At 31.3% G+C, this 19,139-nt stretch overlaps 3 protein-coding genes across 3 annotated transcripts; 2 read left to right on the forward strand and 1 right to left on the reverse strand.

Moving 5' to 3' along the window:
- The first annotated feature begins 2,409 nt into the window (after positions 1-2,409).
- LOC110999304 (uncharacterized protein C9orf85 homolog) lies at positions 2,410-3,672 on the forward strand. The gene is made up of 3 exons (XM_022268306.2): positions 2,410-2,834; positions 2,964-3,061; positions 3,481-3,672. Exons 1-3 carry the CDS (start codon positions 2,523-2,525, stop codon positions 3,623-3,625), a joined length of 555 nt encoding a protein of 184 aa, XP_022123998.2. The 5' UTR covers positions 2,410-2,522; the 3' UTR covers positions 3,626-3,672.
- A 3,092-nt stretch (positions 3,673-6,764) lies between these two features.
- Positions 6,765-16,370, reverse strand: LOC110999431 (golgin subfamily A member 4). The gene is made up of 8 exons (XM_022268469.2): positions 16,057-16,370; positions 15,910-15,982; positions 15,571-15,680; positions 14,931-15,029; positions 13,749-13,940; positions 12,799-12,882; positions 8,357-12,034; positions 6,765-7,276 (listed from the first exon to the last, which is right to left on the reverse strand). Exons 1-8 carry the CDS (start codon positions 16,138-16,140, stop codon positions 7,253-7,255), a joined length of 4,344 nt encoding a protein of 1,447 aa, XP_022124161.2. The 5' UTR covers positions 16,141-16,370; the 3' UTR covers positions 6,765-7,252.
- Positions 16,371-16,707: 337 nt separating this feature from the next.
- LOC110999433 lies at positions 16,708-18,828 on the forward strand. The gene is made up of 4 exons (XM_045633309.1): positions 16,708-17,391; positions 17,487-17,645; positions 17,781-17,898; positions 18,658-18,828. The coding sequence occupies exons 1-4, from the start codon at positions 17,000-17,002 to the stop codon at positions 18,814-18,816; spliced, it is 828 nt and encodes a 275-aa protein (XP_045489265.1). The 5' UTR covers positions 16,708-16,999; the 3' UTR covers positions 18,817-18,828.
- The last annotated feature ends 311 nt before the right edge of the window (positions 18,829-19,139 follow it).

Raw genomic sequence — 19,139 nt, forward strand, 5'->3', positions numbered from 1 at the left:
TATAAATATAAAATAAACAAGATGACAAAATAATATACCAAATGAGTTAGTACATACTACAAAATATGTGTCAAAAAAACATGTGTTTTTGCATATCTTTACCACCGGGCCCATCGTCCTCAAAGTCATCCACATAAACCGGTCGTTTACCAAGCAAAATTCACCAAGTTTAAAAGAAATTCAAATAAAAGCACGCACATTCACGAGAAAACAAAAGAAGTGTAAAAAGTAACGGCTTTTTAACGAATAATCCGCACTGTAACACTAACACACTGTTCTGGCGGATTGTTTACAAATTTCTAATATTGAACAAAACAAAAATTTTAATTAGTTTAAATTACAACTCAAGCAGCATAAATTACTCCAAATCTCACGGAGGTTTTCGAATCACAACATGACACATTTCTGCGTATTTTATTGTGTTTACGTCTACAACACAAAAATAACAATAAAGCCGGCGCAAGTACCGTATAAGATTATTTGTAGACCAATATTCTCTTAGAGAATAGTTAAAATTGTGTTTGTACTTTGTACACGTTAATGTTTGATTGTTATTTAACCTAGCAACCTAGCCTATAACAAACTAGGAAAAACAAATCGACAAGAGCATAGATACCGCCGTTCACATAGGTACAATACAATTTGTGTTCATGAACATTATTCATTTAAACCAGTCTGTCGACCATTAAGGCTCTTTAACTTCATATTATTACACTTACGAAGAAAATTTAACAAAAATAAATACCTGTTTGGGTATATTATGATATTATGCCGTATTTGCACTTTGCACTGTTTGCAGTTTCCAGTTTCCACTAAAATGAAAACTTGACAGGCAAACACCTAATCTGCACAAAGCAAAAGGCATAGAGACTTTAAATTAAATAATGTCAAGTGTGGTGTAGACTTGCGTCCGTCATCACAGACTATAAAGTATAAGGCTATTGAAGCACCAAGATGGCCGCCATCTAAGGTCTCCCTCAGACCTTGTAGTTTTTTAACTAACTAAAAATAGGGTATGTTCGATTTGTTTCAATAGTTTCTTTTAAATGGAAAACAGAATAACATTATCGATAATTTTAAAAAGACATTTTTAATGAGATTTCGAGTTGTAAATGATAAAATATTATAACAGTTAAAAGTTAACATTGCATTCTAGATACTTCCATATAGTTCTGGCAGTGACTTTTCGCTGGTAGCACATCCAACAGCGAGCTTGTTTTTGCTCATTGTGCTCAATGGAAAGTGTCGGTGTTCTAGTTGAAGTTTATTGCTTGTTGTTGGTCTTGGTCGCGTCGTCAGTGTCAGTACGGTTCTAGATGTTATGTCGAGGTTCCGTAATCTGGTTAATATTTCGGTGTATTTTTAATGTCATCCGTCAGAATGGTCCTAACCTGCCTATGGAAAATTTTGGGATTTGCCAACTTAAAAATAACAAAGCAGTTAAATAGCGCATGGGATTATAATGCATTTTACTAAGGAAATTGAAGTGCATCAAAAGTGCAATTATTTTCATTATCATCAGCAGACATTTAATAAACACATTACAGTATGCGTAACAAAAAATTGCAAACATCTTTTTTCGTTTGTACAAACCCTTATTTATGACGTTAGTTCTAACGTCCGTTGATACCGCACTGTCCATAACAATAAACCTGAGAAACACGTCGCCATTAAATTGGTGTCAAGGAAGCCCAAGGCCCGAGCAACCTTTGCACAACTTCGGCCTGTATGGCAGTCACGGATGCTGACGCGTCGAATCAAGTTTAAAATATTCGGATCCAACGTCAAATCTGTGCTGCTTTATGGGTGTGAAACGTGAAGCTCACCAAAGACAATTCGCACCGACTCCAAGTCTTCGTCAACCGCTGTCTTCCCCATATTCTGGGTATCTAGTGGCCTGAAAAAATCTCCAACGAGCAACTTTGGGAGCGCTACCGAGAAACCCCGATCAGTCAGCAGATCAAGAGGCGCAAGTGGAATTGGATAGGCCGTACACTTCGAGAGGAACCCATTCATATTCCCAAGCAGGCGCTTGATTGAAACCCGCAAGGAAAGCGAAGGCGTGGCCGTCCCAAACAAACCTGGCGTCGTACAGTAGCGGACGAGGTAAAGAGAGCTGGTAAGACTTGGAGCGAGGTGAAACACGAGGCGCAAGACCGAACGGGATGGAAAGTCGCTGTGGACGCCCTCTGCCCCACCTAGGGTCTATAGGACATAAAGAAAGAAGAAAAGAGAAGATTATGAGCTTATTTACATTACCAAAATTTTTTTGTTTCTTACAGATTTGTTTATTGAATTCAATTACTCGTGCGCAATGCGAATGGTTTTTATAGTCTGTGAAGTACATTCTAATTTCAAGAAGTCTTCGAAATTTTATACTATAGTCTAAAATTCTAATATAAGTAATCTGTGATTGAAATTTAAAAACAAGAAGCCAGAAGGTCATAATTCAAAAGCATGTGTAAAATATGTCAAGTTACCCTTGCATTTTAATATTTGTCTATTGTAAAAAATAACTAAAAATGAGCTTATCAAAAGGAAATCTTCAAAGAAACAGACCTCAGAAACATCAAAACCGGACAACTTTCAAAAATGATTTACATGATACTAGCAAAAAAACAAAAACCCTCAACGCTTTACAGATTTCAGGAGTCTGCCCACGTTGCAAAGAAATAATTGAATGGAAAATAAAGTATAAAAAATATAAACCACTTGCTACGCCGAGAAAATGTGTTGGGTGTGATCAAAAAAATGTCAAACAAGCATATCATATATTTTGTAAAAAATGTGCTAGTGAAAAAAATGTGTGCGCTAAATGTTGTAAACCAATAGAAGTAAGTTCCTCAGTTTATAGTTGTTCCTTTATGGCTGTTTTGAATTATTTATTAATTAAGTATTAATAGGAATATTTCAGTTTTGTCACTTTTTTAATACTAGGTTACACTATTTACTTCTGATTTTAGAATATAGTAACAGAACAAATAAGCAATGAAATGAGTGAAAACGATATACAAGCTATGATAAAAAATCTTCCTGAAAGAAAGAAACGAACATTGCTTCGGTATGTATTACATCAAAGTTTAAGTGAACCGGTACCTCATGACTACTAATGGAAACTTCCACAGTTAAAGATCTTTTAAGTTGAAAACTTTTTCATTTCCCTTGATTTTTGAGTTATAGGTTATTTTACTGTAATATGTTTATTAATAGCATTTCTATGCTTTAAACAAAATATGTTTAGTACAAACATAAATATATTTTTTTTAAAGTTTGATTCTTAGAATATTATTTCTCATAGAAAGGATACATGAAGAATCAGTTAGTGATTTAAAATTGAAATGTTATGATCAAAACTTATAAAAAGTAGAAATTCATTTTGTTATAATTAAATAAAATTAAAAAGTAACCCTGTTAGTCGCATTTACTTTTTTTTAACAATAAATTGTTCTAATTAATTTTATTTTAATACTTTTTTCCCAGACATTTAAAAAAGCAAGAAGGCGGTCAGACACCGGAGCAAATTGAAAAATTAATGTCTGAAATGGCAATATTAGATGATGAAGAAGGCTCATTTGAAGGTTTTACAAGTGAAGAGGATCACTCTGGTTCTGATAATGAAGATTAAAAATATTCCTAAAACTTAATTTAGTACAAATAAATATCTAAAATATTGATAAGTTTTTTTACTATTCAAATTAGATTACTTATTAAAAGACAAAACTAAATTCTAGTCTATTATTATATTAAAGTTAGTATTCTAGTAGTAGTAGTAGTTAGAATTTCTAGTCTTGTTTTGAGCTACTAACAAATGGTGTTTTCTCAAGAATAATTTGCAGAAGTTAAATAAAAATCATTTATGTAACTGTTATATTTATTATAAATTAGGCTGTATACATATTAACATAACTTTAGTTTTAATAAATAATTTAAAAATCTTATTAAATATTTAAATAACAAATTAATCCACTCATTAAATGGAATGTTAATTGATTTAAATAGCCTAATACACTGAAGAATTGTTAGTAACATCTAAGAAATATATATACTCCGCGTTCACAATGTACAGTCCAATGGCGCATAAATGATATTTTTTATTGTATTTTAAAGCACCTCTGAAAATTTTCGAAAATACAACAAATTAGTGGGTTGCGTTTAATAGTGGTTGGTCTAACATGTAGTGTGCTTGTAATGGGATGAGTGGCGTGGCGACCTTGGGTGGCACCCCATCGAAAGTAAAACGCAATACATTTTATAAGGACATCTATCAATTATTAAAAGATTGCGAATATGGGATGGGGAATCCCCCACGACATCGTCAGGCTCTTTGTGGGAATCCCCGAATTCTACATTGAGCTAGTGCTAGTTGAGGAAAGAAATTTGTATGCTAGCATTTTTTTTATTTGTATTTTGTTATTAAAGTTGAGAGACCGGGTGGGTATCACCCCAAAAAAGATGACACCCGGCGCGGGCTGCCCCTGCCGCCCCCCTTTGCTACGCCACTGGATGGGATCAAGAGGCAATCCATCATTTGAACCCTTTAATATTCTCACCCCGAAAACATTCATTCGTCATTAGAGGGACCATAAAGATTATATTTTCTATATCAAATAGTCGATAAAAAAAACTTAGTTAACAAATTGATTTTCCACCTGCTATTATTGTTTGTACAAAAAACGTAACATTTGTATTTTCCATCCCGATGTATATTCTATTTGTTTATAGATACGTCATACGCAGTAAAATTGTTTCAAACGCTTAGCTGGACTTCTTTCTTCTCTTTGATCAAGCTTATGTCAATGTGACATACGACACAATATATCATAGCATTTTGTAAATTAAATAAATTTAAACCATTATGGATCCCTTAAGTACACATTAAACAGTTATTTTTGATATAAAATTAATAAATATATAAACTTATACTCTATGGCATGGCATTACGGTCTCATTACAGATATATGTAGACTTGGCGCGTATGACTCTCATAAATAGCGCTAAGTTTCGGCGCTGACTTATAGCATACTAGTGGACTTAAAAAGTGTTATTGTAATATATTATGGAAACCACCATAACCAGACTAGTCCAGTTGTTATAAAGGCGACTACGTATCTTTATTTAAGTATAGTATTAATTTTACTGTGCCCAAAACTATTTAGTTTACAATTCACACGCTGTATAAACCCGTTACAGAAAATTTTAATGTCTATCTGAAAATATATAAAAAGCTGAAAGTTCAGTACAAATATATATTTTTAAATAAAGCTAAAAATTTAATCGACTAACTTTAGCACGTGTCTTATGCCGAGATCTATAGAGCGCACTTTGACTTAGCTCAAACTTTACTAACGAAAAACTTTGCTTAGTGTACACTTAGCATAAACTATGATTTGGTATTTATAGACATTTTAACGGTAAGATTAAGCTAAGCACAAGCTAAGACAGAAAATGACAAAATACAAAGTGATGTTTCATTTCACGGAATACCTTCTTTATTATTCTTTAAAAAAGTATAACAATAACAAATATTTAAACGTCTAAAACGGTACACCTTTATTGATATCTATTTATTTTATTATTGCAATAACTAGAATTTTACAAGTTTACCTTTAGAAAAATTATTTAAAAGTTAAATGACATAATTACAGAGATGACAATAATTTTTTGTTATGTAGAACGGATCGCATTGTTATGACAACTTGTATTTACAATTCAAAATTTTCAATCGCTTTTTCACTTTTGCTATTTCTGTTTGTGTGAGCTGTTACCAATGTTTAATTATACTTTATAACAACGACTGGCTTTGACTTGGACCTGGACCTGGCTTTATCGAAAGTGACATAATGGAGAATATAGAGAGAGTTCTATCTTTAATAGAAAACATTGAAAGGGTAGGAACTGCAGCCGATATGAATCCCCGAATGCGAAAAGTATATGTTCGGAACGAACACAACCAAAATGAAGCTAGGACTACGGTCAAAATTGACAAATACCAGTAATAAAAATATTGCTTGTGCTGTACTGCATAATATAGGTATAGAGAGATGGGATGCTTATGACGATGGTGATCTTGCTGATCAGACACCAGAAGTTGAAGAACACAGAAACAATGAAATATATCGTACCGGTCTAGCATTCCGGCAATCTGTTTAACTACGTTTTTGGTAATAAAGAAAATCAAACAAAACTTATTGTATTTTAATCATTTATTTTCCGAATCTTTTTTTAACTGTAAAACTTCTAATGATAATTTATTTTTTGTTGAAGAAATTCTATTTCTAACTGATTTTTTAATTTTTAATGTTCCATTTCTATCTCATATTTTCTTTTGTTGTTGTCCAACTCTTGCCACAGCAATTTTTTTAAGGTCCTCAAATGAAGGTCAGTCGTTTAAGTAGGTACAAAATCCGTTGAGCAAGCAGGGTCGTCAGGTAATAAGAGGTAGAAGATTAAATATCTAAGATATTAATATTTTTAGGCAAACGAAAATAACAGATTTGAAGCGAGAGTTGAAGTTAGTTTGAATTTTGTTGTCAACATATGTCACTGCTATAGGGCAGATACGACAAAATAAAAAGTCAAGTAAAAGATATGATGGCAAAGTAAATTTTGGGCCATTATTTTTGTTAGGCTTATAGTCAAAGTTTTTGGTAAGTCGTCGATTTCGTGGACTTGAGATTAAGCTAAGCCAACACTCCGAAAGACTCGTAGTTTGTTCTATAAATACCAAATATAACTTAACTCGAAAGTTTAGTCTGAGCAAAGTGTAAGTGCGCTCTATAGATCTCGGCATTAGACTTTGACATAAAAGAGTTATAGGTCGTTAACCCTTACAAAACTACATATTGTAGCCAAATGAAGTACTTTTGTCTCTTTCCGATACAGTGTTTACAGTGGGATAAAAAGAGACAGACAATAAACGGCGTATTACTAGTCTGTGCAACCAGACACCAAAGAGAAACCGCTGTTATGAGGTGAAATATAATTCTTATTTACAAAAAATAAATACTTCTTTATCATATTAACTATAACGACAACGGAAAGGGGTAATGTCACTTTAAATTCCGCAATAATTTAATTTTCATTAATTTAATTGAAATAGCCTTCTATCCACGTAAGACCGTTATTGCTTGTTCATTAAAAAGAAATGTTCCACACAATATTTTAAAAGACTACAAAGCCACAAATTGTCATTTTATTACCAAAAACAATTCGGCAAATAAATTTATTGAGTTTTATACCCGTTATCTTCATATCAAATGATTCCAAGTTGGTGAAGCTGAAATATAAACGTTAATTATAAAATAAATTAATGTAATGTGTAAAGATTCGTTCATGTGTTCGATTTCCATACATTGTTCCGTGTATAGGAACATTTCTGGACGATAATTTATGAAACCAATTTATGTAACATTCTATGGACTTATGGTAAAAACTTTCCTCAAAAAACTTGCGACCTTTAAGGACCTCAGACTTCTGTTACAGGCAAGTAGGTGATCAGTCATCTGTGCCTGACAGGACAAGGTCTAAACTCTAAGGCATGAATTTCCTTACGATGTTTTCCTTCACCGTGTCGGGGATAAATGCGAATCATATCAAAATTGACGCTGCCAACAATAAATGTTACATTGGCGCATATAGGGAGTGAAAAACGATAAAAAATAAAGATAACATTTTATTGAAGTTATACTAAGTATAACAAAATAAAAAGAAGTCTTCTTTTGGCGCGATGGAGAAAAATGATGAGAGTGAATTTTTACGATGCGCGCACACCAACACATAAATTCGACATCGTAAAGTTAGCTCTAGGTGGCATGGAAATCGATAACTATGTTCAAGTTTTATATTCTAGTATTTTAATATTTAGAACACGTGTTTCGTAAAAGTACAATTAAACAGTGTGAGTAAATAAATATTATTTTGGTGTTTTTAAATTAATTTCATGTACGATGGTGATAGTATTTACTAATAATTTATTCATTTAAATAAAATCTTTTTGATTAACTTTAATATTTATCGTTAATCACTACTGCATTTTAGTATTTTTTTTCATACGCCAAAGAAGTATAACATCTAACGCGTATACATAAGTACTACTAAACCTGGAATTAGTAAGCAGTGATGCCAGCTAAATAAATAAAATAAAGTAATTAAAGTTTATTCGATATATTGTTTGTGATATTGAAATATTTGTTATTTTTGTAGTACTTGAGTAAGTATATATTTAGATTTACTTTTTTGTAGGTAAAACCAAAACTACGTAGAATTTTATTATTAAATACCCTCAAATGGGTAATTTTTTTTTAATAGCAACACATGAAATGTCATTCTACGGAATGAAAAATCAGAGTATACTCACAAAACCCTGCCGCTCCCTTTCCTTCATCAGCACCTGTTCCGTTTGCCGATCATCAAATTTGACGACAGCCGCCAGCACCTTGGCCAATGTCAGCGAATGTGACCCGGGCCCAGTTAAATATTCATACAAAATATTACGAAGGTATTCCAACTCCGTATTCTCTTCGAGGGCATGCAAATGTCTGAGACTGACGAGGGCTTCATCCAGTTTCCTTTGCAATTTCTCATTAGACAATTTGAGTCTTTCATAATTATCTTGATTCTGATCTATAGATCTATTTAACGAATCATTGATTTGTTCCAATTCGTTAACTTTGATTTCCAAACTGCTTTTCGCCTCTTGTAATAGTTTGTATTTATCGTTTAGATTTTTCTCATCGCGGCTAGGTGGGCGCGTCTGTGCATTGTTTTGTATTTGATCTTTTAATTCTAAATTTTCTTCAATTAACAACGAATTCTCTCTTAACAGCTCGTCGATTTTGTCTTTCCCGGATTGTATTTCTGTTTTTAGTTCACTATCACTTGAATTTTCACTTGCCAACACTTCACGTAGTTTATCATTTAATTCGCTGTTTTCTTTTGAAATCTTCGTCAAATAAGTTTGTAGGCCTTCGATGTCGGAACATAGTCTTCTGTTCTCTTCTTTGAGACTGTCCCATTCGCAGAGTTTGTGTAAAGATATTGCTTTCTCTTGCTCTTCAATAACGTTATTTTGTGATAAACATTTCGTTTCCAAATCTTTGATGACATTATTCAATTCAACTGTTTTTTGCTCAAATTCTTCACATTTTGCATTTGCATTCTTTAACTTTTCATAAATTTCAGCTTGTGATAGTTTTAGTAATTCATTTTCGTTATTTAACTCCTTTAATTTACTGTCATAACTCTCTTGCACTGATTTTAAATTTGCTTTGATGTCTGTCAATTGCTTTTCATGTTCATCTTTTAAAGTTTTATTAATATCAACTTGGGAAGATTTAAGTAAATCATATTCATCATTTAACTCCTTTAATTTACTTTCATAACTATCGCGTACTTGACTTAATTCGGTTTTCATTTGTTTTTCATTGTCTTCTCTTAACTTTTTATGAATTTCATCTTGTGTCGATTTAAATAATTCATATTCATTATTTAAATTGTTTAACTTATGTTCATAACTCTCGCGTACTTGATTTAATTTCGCTTCAATTTTCTTAATTTGTCTATCATTTTCCTCTTTTAAGCTATTATGAGATTCAACTTGGGAAGATTTAAGTGAATCATTTTCAGTATGTAACACTTTTAGTTTAGTCTCATAACTCTCGCGTACTTGATTTAATTCGGCGTTAACATCTTTAATTTGTTTTTCGTAGTCCAATAATTTTTGTTCTATTTCAGTCTGTGTTGATTTAAGTAAATTTTTCTCTTCGTTCAATTCTTTTAGTTTAGATTCATAATGGTCACGAACATGATTTAATTCAGCTTTCGTTTCTTCGATTTGTTTTTCCTTAGCTTCCTTAAACTGGTGTAAATTATTGTTATCGTCTTTTAATGATGTTACGGTATCTTTCATTTCTAAGAATTCCATATGCAATTTCTCATATTTCTCTTGCATCTCAAGTTGTTTTGATTTTTCACTGTCACTTTCATTTCTCAAAGCTTCGTTAGCACTTTCCTTCTTTAAGTAATTATCGCGTAGTTCATTTATTTCAATTTCTAAGGTTTTATATAACTTCTCTATTTCAGTTTTAGATACAATCAATTTAGCATTTTCCTGCTGCATTATATCTAAATTATTTTCTAAGTCGATAATACGTTTTACGTTTTCTTCGTATTCTTGTTTTGTTTCAGACGCGTTACACTTATCTTTAGTTAAAGTCTCAATTTGTAATAAGCTTGACTTATAGAGTTCTTTCTGTTTGTTCAACTCTTCGCTTAGTTTATTAATTTGTTCTTCTAAGGTTTTAATCTTATTGCACAGTTCTTTATTTTCATTGTCTAAAGCATTCAATTGCTGTAAATTTGATTTTATTGCATCATTCTCTTTAGTAAGATTGTTTAGCTGGTCCAAAATACTTTCACATTTAGAGTCACTGTCTTGCAAAGCCAACCTTATTTTATCATTTTCGACTCTCATTAATTCGGAACTTTTAGTAAGGGCTTCGAACTCCGTCGTTATTTTCAAATTTTGTTTCTTCAAGGAGATTTGAATATTTTCCAAGTCCTTTATTTGTGTGTAAGCCAGATTCTGTTGCTTCACAATGCCGTCTCTAAGTTGAGGTAGCCAGTTCATAACTTCGTTGTTTAAAGATCTCGATTCGTTGGATATGACTCCAATTACTCCACGTATATCTTTTGTACATTTTTTAAATTCGGTAAGTTGGATTTTTATTGCTTTATAATTATCAACTTCGTTGTAGAGTCTCATATTTTCAGATTGTAACTTTTCAAATGTTGCACTAAGTTCAATATTTTGGTTTTGTAAGGCTTCATAATTCTGCAGAAGTTTCTCGATTTCCGACTGCAGTTTTCCTAGTTCAACTCTTTCGTCTTGTATTTCCGATTCCAGACTACTACACTTCAATTTCCATGCCGTGGCTTCTTCGGTTAGTCTCAGAACACTGGATTCTGTGTCGTTTTGTTCCTGTTGCGATAAAGTGCTTTTTAAATCACTTATATTACTTTTCAATGACGCAACTTCCTCGTCGAGTTTATTAATTTGAGAACGCTTTTTTGTATTTTCATCTGTCAACTGTGTGTTACGACTTTCTAGATAAACATTACGATCAATGACCGATAGCTTTTCAGCTGTTTCTTGTTTAAGCTGTAAATGAAGGCACTTAATATCTTCTTCACATTTTGCTTTGGAATTTTCTAAAACCTTGATCTTTTCTTTAAGATTATCATATTCTTTATTAAGACTATCCAATTTCGCTTTAGTAGCGGATAAATCATGAAGGTCATTATTTAATTTAATAATGTCTCCTTCTAATTGTAGATTTTTATTTTTGTGATCTTGAATAGTTTTTTCCAAACTTTCGATTTTCTGGCAACCATTTTCTAAACTACCCTTAAGCGCTTTTATTTCGGTTTCTTTACTTTCCAGTTCTTTATGAATTCTCAATTTGTTCTCTGCCAATGAAATAGCATATTCTTCTTCTCTCTTACTCAAAATCTTTATCTTATTTTGTAATACGGCAATTTCTTCCTGGGAATTTTTCAAGTTGGATTCTAAAATCGAGACATCTTTATTTTTGGAAAATTCTAGAGTACTATTTAAATTTTCTAAAGTTTCTATTTTGTTCAATAACTCTTGAATATTTTGTGTGCTTTCGTTCATTTTCTCAATATTTTGCTGCAGTTGATTGTTTTCCTTTGTTTTTGTGTCCAATTGTATGTTAAGCTTTTGTATTTCAGTGGTTAAGTTGGAATTCTTTTCTTTAGTAACTTTAAGTGATTCCTTATATTTGTTTAGTAATTGTTCTAATTTTTCAATCTTATTATTAATAACTTCTGCCGATTGGCTCACATCCTTTTCATTGTCATCACTTAAACTAATTAATTGCATTTGTGCATTGTCATTAGCATCATTCTTATTCACTACATTATCATTTTGCAAAAGACTAAGTTGGGTACTTAGGGATTCAATCTTCATATTTTTTTCTTCCAACTCAATACGCAGTACTTGTTCAAGGTGGGCCTGTAAAATTAAAACTACTTTTAATATTAGCAATAAGCTCATGTAATGCAGAGTGTTAATCTCTAATGAGGTCGAAATGTAGATTCTTTTCAATCTGAGATCAGACTGTGACAGTGATCTCTTATCTGTATCCCAATAACTAAACCCTACGAAGACAATCCAATTTTGGCGATATCCATCTTATATGCTCCATATCTTAACATTTTAACTGACACCAGTTTTTAAAATAATTAAAAAGCTATTTGATATCTATTAAACATAGACATGTATATTTAATATTATTTGTACAGTTTTATTTACTTTATTTGGTTTATATTGATTATCAAATATGAGTGTAAAGAGCGTAGAGATTGCATTCTATCCGTCGCCAAAAATGGATTGTATTCGTAGGGTTTGGTTATTGGGATGCAGATAGGAGATTGATTTACTGACACACTATTATCTTAGATTGAGGATTAATTATTGGGTTCAGGCGATGGAGGCATTGGGCACCTCTCATCCCAGTGGTCATAGGTTTGAACCCCAAAACCAATAGGCTTTACTTCTTATGAGCCCCATGGCCCCATGCACGGTGAAGGGTTATATCGTGAAGAAACCGGAAGGTCCATCCATTTGACAACGTGTGTCAAAGGCTGATCATCTTGCTTATTAGAAAGAAAAACAAATACTCTAGAAACATAAATCCTTGGCCAAGATACTAGGGTTATAGCGCCGTTTTTTTTATATATAAAATGGATTCCAACAAAATATTGGTTAAAACTTACTTTTGCACTATTTTCCAACACACACTGTTCTTTTAGTTCCGATATTCTTCTCAACGCTTTATCTTGTGTCTCAACGAGAACATTCTACAAAATAACATGTTATGTATTTTTAATTAAACTGTAAAAATATTTAAAGCAGGGTAGTTAAAAAAAAAAACAAATTGCACAATTGTAAAGCGGTTATGGATTCAGGAGTTCAATAACTTGCACATAAACAGTGAATATGTATATATATTTAATTATATATGTAAATAAATAGATAATTGTTTATTCATTTTAAGTAGGTACATTTTCATTCCTAGGTGTAAGCTTTGGAAACCCTTTTAAGTAAAAAAATACCTGTTTTCAACCGTTATCAACATGCCTGTGAGTGCATGAGGAAGTGTGTGGGTGCAAATGTGTGAGTGAGTGAATGTGTGAGTGAGTGAATGTGTGAGTGAGTGAGTTGATAAGTAAAGTGTGTATTTATATTAGGTCTCAGAAGCAGCTCTAACACTGCATAGGGCGTGTTAGATCAATATGTATCAAGTATGTGAACATATAAACTGAGCTGCTTTTTTTATACATGTATGTATGATGTATCCTAAGACATGGAAAATTATAATCTAACCTAAGTCTAATATATAATTGATATCTAATTTAATTGACCAAAAAAAGATCTTAAAGTAAGAAAGAGTCCAATAGACTGACTGTCTCTATTAAAGGGAGGGTACAAAGTTCTTGTGATGTATTTCTTTACTCTTTTTAAACTGTTTAAAACCTCATAATAAATATATGTCTACTAAAGGCCCATCATATTTACATATGGAAACAGAAATTAATGTTTTTTATATTTGTAAGAAAAATTCTTCCATCATTACTCGGAACAGGCCGCTTTTTAATAAAATAAATAATTTTAAATAAATATCTTAATGAATATATATTGTATATAATCAAAATATAATACGCACCCTTGCTTTAGCATTTTCTCTTTCCAAAAGTTTATAATGTCTCGCTAAATCAGAATATTGTGTTTTATACTTTTTACACCGCTCCTGTGTCCTTCTGTAGGCCGCATACAACTGTTCTTTAGTTACACGGTTGAGGTTCACATTTCCAGTATTAATTTCTTCCGCTTCACTGGCCGACACATCCATATCAGACTAGAAAAAGAAAAAACAAGAAGAAATCTGTATTAAAAGGAAAACCTTCTCAGAAGTTGGTTTTGAAGTTATACTTCTTTAGGTGCCTTATGAAAAATTGATGAGAGTGACTTTACAATGCGCGCTAATTTAATATAATTCATACTAAATATTATTAAATTATTAAGGTTAAATATTTAATATTAAAAAAAAGTTTTAATTTTTTTAATACATATATTTATTTTATAACTAGCTGACCTGGCAAACGTCGTCTTGCCAAACTACTACCTTTAACTCAGCGCCATCTGTTAGAATTGTAACAAATAATAAACAAATGTTAATGTTATCGTAATTTTAGTAAGGATGCCTATTTTTTTTGAAAATGAAATATAGCCTATGTCACTCAGGAATGACGTAGCTTTCCAACAGTGAAAGAATTTTTCAAATCTGCCAAGTAGTTTCGGAGCCTATTCAATTCATACAAACAAACAAAAAATCAAACCTTTCCTCTTTATAATATTAGTATAGATAAATTTAATCAAACATTACTTAATTGAAAAATTTGTGATAAAAGTAAAATCAAACATCAAATTTAAATTAATTAATCTTCTGTGTGAGAAACTTAAGATAAGAGGGCTCGACAGACATCTGTTGGATTATTTTTTTTATCACCGAGGTTGTCATTCTTTACCACCATCAATAAAAAAAATATTTTTATGTAAGTATAACACTTGCTCCTATGATAGATGGAAATATAGTTGAATGCAAATACATACAGAACATGACTTATAACCGGCTTGTTTCTTTTAAAATTCAATTGATCAAATAAATTATATTTATACAATATCTATATATATATTATAATTATATCTAGATAATAAATATAATAGATAGAATCAGGGTATAAAAATATAGGGTCCCTGATTGTAGCATCAGTATCATAGCATACAAGGAAGTCTTGTACGCTTTTTCTTAAGTAACACAAGTATCCGTGCAACATATATCACATACCTGTAAATGGTACATGGATGGGCTCTCATAATTTGGTAGTTGAAATGATATGTCACTAGCCAATGAGCTATTGGATAATCTTCTTTGTCGTTGTCGATTCTGAAACAATTTAAAAATTAACAGTATGTATCTTTATTTAAATTAAATTTGGTAATTGCTGTGTGCGCATTTAACATTTCCTCGAATGCTGAAGGAAAACATAGTGAGGAAACCGACATGTCTTAGACCCAAAAAGTCGACGACATGTTTCAGGCACTGAAGTCTGATCACCTACTTGCCTATTTGAATTAAATATGCTCATGAAACAGATTCAGAAATCTGAGGCCAAGAACTAAAAGATATTGTGGCGCCACTGAGTTATTTTTATGTCTGATAAACTGTTCACAGTGAGATGCAAAACGGACCAAATTTGGGTCTAGTTGCAGGAACTGTTCACAGTGAGGTGCAACATGTTTGAGAATGTGATTAGATTTTTTTTTATAGAACAGGGTTATATAAATAGGGTTAAATACATATGTAAAATTGACAAACTCCCTCAATTCTTCCCTGCAACACATTGAATAAACAAAGAGCTTAACTTAAAAAAACTATGTAATACAAGGAAGTGTTAATTAATAAAATATAAGATTGCAAGAATTACCTCAAAACCCATTGGAAATTCTGCAAAATCTGCAGAACTGAGCGTAGATTGATTTAAGTTCTGACTTGCATTAGGCTGATTGTTAGACAGCTGAGTTTTAGTTGAATTATCTGAAATTTTAAATAATAATTAGACTCTATCTTTAAAAGTTAAAAAAATCAATATATGAACATATATATATGGAATTGGCTAAAGCTATGGGTTAAGGCTTAAATAAAAATATACATTATTGCTTTAATATACGAAAATTTTAAAATGTTATCTGTTTATTAATTCTTTCATATATTTCCGATCTTGTTGACTAATGAAAAGGAAAATCAATAAAATAATGCTACTTACCACTATCTTCTATTGAAAATAGGTCATTGTTTGTGATATCAGATATACTACTTGATGCTGATGTCACAGCAGCCTGTAAAAAAATAATTTTCTTATAGAATAAGTTAGTAGAATGTAGTCATGTGTTTGTAAAGTGCCTTAACAGACCTGGGCAGCTTGTGCAAACTGTTGTATTCGTTGTGGCGAAGACTTCACTTCTTCTGCTAGCTTATCTTTAAATTTTTTGAACATTTTGATATCATATACCCTTCACAAACTTAATCGAAGTCCGTAACAAAATTTTGCTTCCACGTCTTTAATATTTTCTTAAGTTAAAAATTTACTTGTCACATTTCATAATCTAATGTTGATTGGGGCAGATCTTATATTTCCGTAAAAATCTAAATTTTTTGATATTTCCTTTAAATAATTACAAATGGACCAATAAAAAATATAACATTCTACTAATTGTACAATTTACAAATTACAATGTAGAGTGTAGAGTGTAGACTGTAGAGTATGGGAAATGACAGTGACAGTTTATATTTCCTACATAAATGAATATTCATTTAGTGTCACTACAGTATAAAAATATTAACACCAAGGCAAAATAAAAAAATATATAAATGTATCAAATAGATTTAAAAATAATTTAGGAAATGTATCTGATAATAGATTGAATTGTGATAGGTGAGACCTAATTATATTCCCATTCAAATTCGTTTGTTGCCAAATAAAACCCAAAACATTAGCGCGAAATCTAAAGATTTTTGACGTTTGTAAGTCAGAATTGTTGCTCTATGTTGATCTAACGGTTGACGGTACTATAGCCGAATAACAATTGACATAGTCTCAAATTTGTAAAATTATCAAAATAACTTGAAATATATTAATTTATAAATATGTATAAGAAATTTGATTAATGCTACTTGTTATTTCTTCTAATTTATCTGCTCACGATCTATGTTTCTATTGAGCCACGAGCCACTGGGTACAGTATACCTAATGATAAAACCATATTTAAGTTAAGCTGCGTGACTACACAGTACCCTTGCTGTATCAATTTTCAAGCGATTTAACCGTGGTTGTAAGTAAATATACACGAATAGTCATGATTAACGTGTCTAATTCCAAACTCATTCAAATTGCCGCTATTGGCGGGTTTATCGTTGCAAGTACTGGCCTTTATCTACAGAATAAACTCATAGAAAAAGTACGGGAAATGGACTATTATAAGGTTGCAATGAAAAAACTAAGATCTCACCCAGGTGCCATTTACCACTTAGGAGAACCAATAAAAGACAAGCGCTTTAAAATTACAGATAACGAAAATAATTATTGTGACCAAAAGCTTGCTAGATTTAAAGTGCCAGTATCTGGAGCTAAAGAACGTGGAACATATTTTTTCTGGGCTATAAATGACGGTGACAGTTGGTCACTAACAAAAGCAGAATTGGAATTAAAATCAAAACCAGATGAAAGATTAGTCATTATTAAAGAATAGATTCATTAAAAAATTGTATATAATGTAGGAATTAGTGAAATAAACGGTTAAGTATTTATAGTATTTGATTAAGATCCTATTATGTTGGTTTCAGCCTACTAACAATATTTAAAATGTTTATTGGTAAAGCTAAAGAGAAATTCTCCTATTACAACACATTGTTATGTTTAGTGAAATCATTGGAAAATAAAAGCATAACTGTTGATCTTCGGAATGATTCATGTGTGTGTGGACAACTTTCATCTGTAGATGGGTTAGTATCTAACAGTTTTTGCCAATATCTACATTTTAAGACTTAATAACTAATTAAACACCATACTATAAATCTATTTATAAATGTTTTTTTTTACAAATTAGATGGTAAGGTAAGCTATATATAATTTTACAGATACATGAACATATCTCTATCTAATGCTGTGTTTTGTGATCCCCAAGCCAATGAATACTCATTTGAAAATATTTTTATCCATGCCAGAAATATAAGATATGTTCACATTCCCCAATCAGTAAGTACATTTTTTAAATCCAGATAAGAAATTTAAGCATACAAAATATCACAGTAATCTTTTGGTAATATTCTTAATAAACATTGATAGATTAAAATAAAACTATACATTTTTAAATATAAAAAATATATAAGAATTTTTATTTGAACGTGTTCTCATGCAAATCAAGGTGGTATAAGCTTACTACACTATCTATTTATATTTAGAATTCTAAAAGAAAATTTAATTAACTTTTTAAACAAAACTCTCATACAAGAATCAAAAAGATTTGACCATTGTTTTCAGGACAAAAATAGAGTATGGGAATGGGAATTTTGTCCGCAGCACCTTGTCTAGTCTACAGACTATTCCTATTTCACTATATTCTTTGCCGATGAGTAGGGATGCCTACAGGTTCAAATTTAATGACGTGGAATAAGTGATACCTAGATGATCTTATGTTCTAAAATAAACATATTTCAAGCCCCATGTTGGTACATGTTTTATAATTATTCAGTTTATAATTAAAGCTAGACCAAAATCAGTACAGAAGTCTAATTGCATTGTTAAATAAACCTTAACCGAAAACATTAAGATACAGAAGATAAAAAAATACACTTTCAATTGAGAACCTCCTACTCCATTTTCATTTAAGGCGGTTACGGCTTACCTTTAAATAGAATTAAACATTACCCTTAAGTACTTCTGTCATACTTGTAAGATTTTGATTGATGCAGATAATGTCAAATATAAATGTAATGATAAATGTGTCTTTTGTAGATTAATATTATAACAGCTATAAAACAAGAGCTACGCTGCAATAAAAGAGAGCCAAGAGAAAGACCGACAGCCAAATCCAGAAAAGTACAAAAGGCTATGAAGCAACATTTGGAAACAGTGAAATTATTAAATATAAATTCAACAGTGCCGCCAAAATAAATTTTACACAGATTACGTGTTTTGTTGTCCCAGTAGTCTGTAGACGCCTTATCTTACGTAAATTTGTTTGTGTAAAAAATTCAGATCCCAATTATTTATCTTTATAGCATAATATACGTAAGCTGTGCCGTTTACGAAACACTATTAAATGTGAATCTCCTGACATTAAAATTTCATTTACCTATTTTTTGCCTTATATAATCTAATGTTTTCTCCAATTGTATACCAAAGCTGATCTGTGATGGATTTGGCATATTAGTATGCATGTGTCGTTCGCTCGATCTGAATCAATACTGAGCCATTGACAAAAAGATCTGGTTCTT

The sequence above is a fragment of the Pieris rapae genome, chromosome 23 (genome assembly GCF_905147795.1).
Source record: "Pieris rapae chromosome 23, ilPieRapa1.1, whole genome shotgun sequence".
Classification (NCBI taxonomy): domain Eukaryota; kingdom Metazoa; phylum Arthropoda; class Insecta; order Lepidoptera; family Pieridae; genus Pieris; species Pieris rapae.